Below are 3,990 nucleotides of genomic sequence, written 5' to 3' on the forward strand. Positions count from 1 at the left end.
ATCGGTAAGTCTAGAGGACTATCGCCAATGGCCAAGACTCGTAAATTCTCCTGGTTTCGCAACCTTGTAACAACCTGAGCCTTGGCGTCTGCCGTGACGATAACGCCATCTGAGATTCTCGACCCTCCGATGACCTGGATTGTTCGCGAGAATCCTTCCCTATGTAGAATCTTCTCCCAGACACGACGAATTCCGCAAGTCACGACCAAAACTCGCACATAGTCATGACATGCTATAGATCGGAAAAGTGATACAAATTCAGCGTACATCTTTGTTTTTGACGCGACAATATCACAAATGCGCTCGAAGTCTTCTTCATTGGCCGCTTCCTCATATAGCAGCGTCGCCTGGAGGAACGCAGCTTCGGAATAGCCAAGAGGGCCACTGAACAAATCAGACAGAGGGCAATCTTGGGCTTTGAGTGCGTCAAGGGGGGGCCGGCGTAGGTCCAGAGATTGCCAGAACACAACACCCGTATCCTCTGAGGACAAAGTCTTGTCTGCATCAACAACCACCACTGTTTCGAGCTCAGCATGGTCGGCCAGGAAGTTGTTGACTTTGGCGTCGACTCTCGTCGCATTTGCCTCCGTAATGACCAGACTTGAAAATTGAATAAGCTTCAAAACAGTGGCAATATGACTGCGTGATCGTTCAGGCAAGCGCGAGAACAAAATGCCGTGCCTCTGACAGAGGTGTGATAGCTGGTCTATCTCCGCCTGTTGCCATCTTGCTAGTTCTGCCAATGGAATTTCTGCACGATGTCTATGCACATCGTCGAGTCGTTGCTTCGCAATAATCCCTTCTGGAACATCCAGATACATTATATGGGTATAGGCTGTCTTGTCCTTGGGAGTCCAGACGGTAGCCAGCTCTCCCTGAGACCAGAACATGAAATGTCCGGCGACAACAGCGGTCTTTGCACTATCTTGGCACTCAGAAACAATTTTGTCGATTGCAAATCCTCTCCATAGCTGCTTCTGCTCTTCTTCCAGTTCCTGAAATGTGCTTAACCCCCCTGGCACGATGGAGGAAATTACATCGGAACCTTCAAAAAATGCGTACTCGCTGTGGCTGAGGTGCTTCTTGAGCTCATTCAATAGAAACGACTTGCCGCAGCCGGGCAATCCATAAAGCCCAATCACGGCGGGTCTCATGTCTTTTGAGGGCATAGTGATAAATTATTTGACCGACGTGTATACGAAGCTGTGTAGGGGAATTTCAAAAGGACTTGAGAAATGAGTGCAGCGCAAGTTCAAATTGGTAAGTACGTAGCCAAGAAACAACAAAGATTGTATTAATATTGCTCGGAGTCGTAATGTCGAAGAGACTTTAATGTATAGTCATAAAGTATGTTGTCGAGGAGGAGCGGCAACCGGGATGGCCAAAACCTCGATCACTGTAATTCCCCAGAATTGACAAGATTTGATAGGAGAGACTCGCGGTCGCCTGGGTGGTGTTACATTTGGTCGGCCTCCCACATGATGCGTTGGCCGAAAAAGCAAGGCAGTTGCTTCTGAGGCAATCTTGCGCGTTGTCTTCGTTTCATTTAGCCAGTATTATGGAAGCAACGGCCACACTTGCCGTAAAGCATGACACACCCTCTCAAATTTGCTCAAGTCGACTGCATGGCGTGATGCAACCTCCCGAATCTTGAAATCGCGGTGAGGGTTGACCACTTCTCTGACCTGGCGCCAGCTCCCAGAGCCACATGAAAAAGCGGCAGTCCGGTAAAATACCCATCTTGAGGTATATTTACATATCATATAAGCGTAAATAGGTAGGTGCTTGAGACAGTTCGCTGCCGGGGGGCGTCGCAAGGGGTATCCGTCACATTGTGCTCTTCCAAGAATATAGAACACGTCAGAAGTCTCGCTCAGTCGTTGAAGGGTGGTGCGCGCAGCGTGTCTCTCGATCAGTTCCTCCTTCAATCGAGCTCTGTACCATGATGAGCATTGCACTGGAAGATCGAGGAACCGATACCACTGACGTAAAAGCTTTACCATCATGACTCAAAACAATGTATCTTGGTGGGCATGAAAGGCAATTCAACCGGTGGATTTTTTTAAGGCAACTATCGCCAATGGGTTCTGCCTCAGGCAGCATCATTCGTAACGGGCTCTATATGTCTCGTTGGCGTAAATAAGACATGATTATGGCAAAGGGCGGGAACCACTGCTTCCGCCCCCCTTTGTACGAGGTAGTACGGCGTTGTAGCCAAGTACGTACCTAGTGGATGTAACACATCTTCTACCAACAATGTACACTCATGTAACTAGTTAACTATTCGTAAGTGGATTTTGAGGCCATTCATGCAAACAAGTGTGGCCCGACACCGGGCTTGTGACCCCACAATTGTCAGACACAAGGCCATTGCTGGCCGTGTCTCACCATTTGACTCGGACCTTGCATAGCATCAAGCTGTCAAGTCAAAATTGTGTGGGTTGCCGGGATGGCGTTACGACATTAGTGCCGGGACCAACAAGACTTGCAAAGGTAGCCCGGAAGTTCAGGCCGTCAAGCTTGTTCTCTCCTCCATGCATGTTTTCTCTCCGCCAGATGTCATCAGGCTAGGCAATCCCATTCTGCACCGTAGTTGAGAGTAGCGGCAAGACATAACCTTTTTATCTGAAGCCCTTCTCATTGGTTATACCCCTCACGGACCAGCTCTAGTCCTTTGACAGTGTTGTTGATGTGCTTCCCAATATGAATCTGAACACGTTCAGGTGCAGCAGCTGATATTTCCTCGGATGCAAGACACGCCATGAGGGAAATTTTACGTTACTGTCGATTTCGCGCCCATATAATAAAGGTGGTGAGGCATAAGTAACGAGCCAACTACATTGTGGGGCGGGCACGATTAAGACAAACCAACAAAGTGGGTGTACCACGGCGTCTGCAGGACAGGCTGGCAGCCATGGGAGGGCATGCGGCGGGAGGACAGGCTGGCAGCCATGGGAGGGCATGGTATTACAGTTGTCACTATCTGCTTCAATGGTGCGGGAGGGAGCCTTTACGGAGTCTTCATGGCAGCAAGTGGAGAATTCTTCACAGCGATAATCTTCCTGGCAAGAAGTCGGAGGGGCAATCATAGGACACGCTGAATTAACAATGCCATTTTGCGTCTCTACCCTTTCGACTGCGGGTGTAAGGGGCACGGGGCTTATCCAGTCAGAAGCGTGTTACAAACCAACAAATTGATTGCATTGCAGAGAAGAAGAACCTCAAGGAGCTGGCTACCTGTTTACATAGATCCATGCTCAGGGGCAGATTGTGAGACCTTCATTTGGTGGCGTTATTGCATCGGTGTCAGCCGAGTGCACCTCAACGGCGCCATCCCTCAACGGCCCAGCCCGTTACAGCGGAAGTGTTGCGTTTTAGCGCGCCCCACCTCTATCTACTTCGCATCTCACTGCAATTCAGGGTCTAGGTGAGGATCCTGAGCTCTCTGGTCGTCTAATAAGAAAAAGGTTATTTTGCCGTAACCATTGAGTACCAGCAAGAAAGTGAACATTATTCTAATATAATTTATAGTTATAAGCAGTGCGATGCGCCGCTCTGTAGAGACGGAGGCATGCGTTGTACCGACAAGTAGAAAATGAAGACTCTGGCGATCTGTTTGGCCAGGATCCCTGCGGCGCCAAAACGGAACATTCCGCAGCCAAACGTAACTTAAAACGACACCCCTGCTAGAGGGCCAATCCCTGACGGATAAGTCATTATTTTAGCTCACTGCACAACGTACCCATCTTGCTGTTATTAACACTGTATGCTCCCTGCCAAGACAGCCAGCATGAAGTAGGCGTTGACAAATATAAGTACTCTGCGATCTCTGACTGAAGGTGTTCTCTTCATTCCGGCGTAGGCAACAGATGATGGGCCATCGCAAGCATCACTGTTTCCCTTGTTTCCGCCCTCCTCTTTATGATTGGTTCCTTTGACGAGGTCTAGTGAGTCATAAGAGACATTCATGCTAGTGCGTATTCGTGTGTA

At 49.1% G+C, this 3,990-nt stretch overlaps 1 protein-coding gene across 1 annotated transcript in view; it reads right to left on the reverse strand.

Moving 5' to 3' along the window:
* MAA_09110 (uracil phosphoribosyltransferase) overlaps positions 1-1,169 on the reverse strand; it is a gene marked incomplete at both ends in the record, with an annotated part of 1,951 nt that extends 782 nt beyond the window's left edge. The window contains one exon of the mRNA XM_007827108.1: positions 75-1,169. Within this exon, the coding sequence (XP_007825299.1) occupies positions 75-1,169 (1,095 nt within the window). The remainder of the gene's footprint in view (positions 1-74) is intronic.
* Between the last annotated feature and the right edge of the window lie 2,821 nt (positions 1,170-3,990).

Source organism: Metarhizium robertsii, assembly GCF_000187425.2.
Source record: "Metarhizium robertsii ARSEF 23 chromosome Unknown MAA_Scf_15, whole genome shotgun sequence".
Taxonomy (NCBI): Eukaryota; Fungi; Ascomycota; class Sordariomycetes; order Hypocreales; family Clavicipitaceae; genus Metarhizium; species Metarhizium robertsii.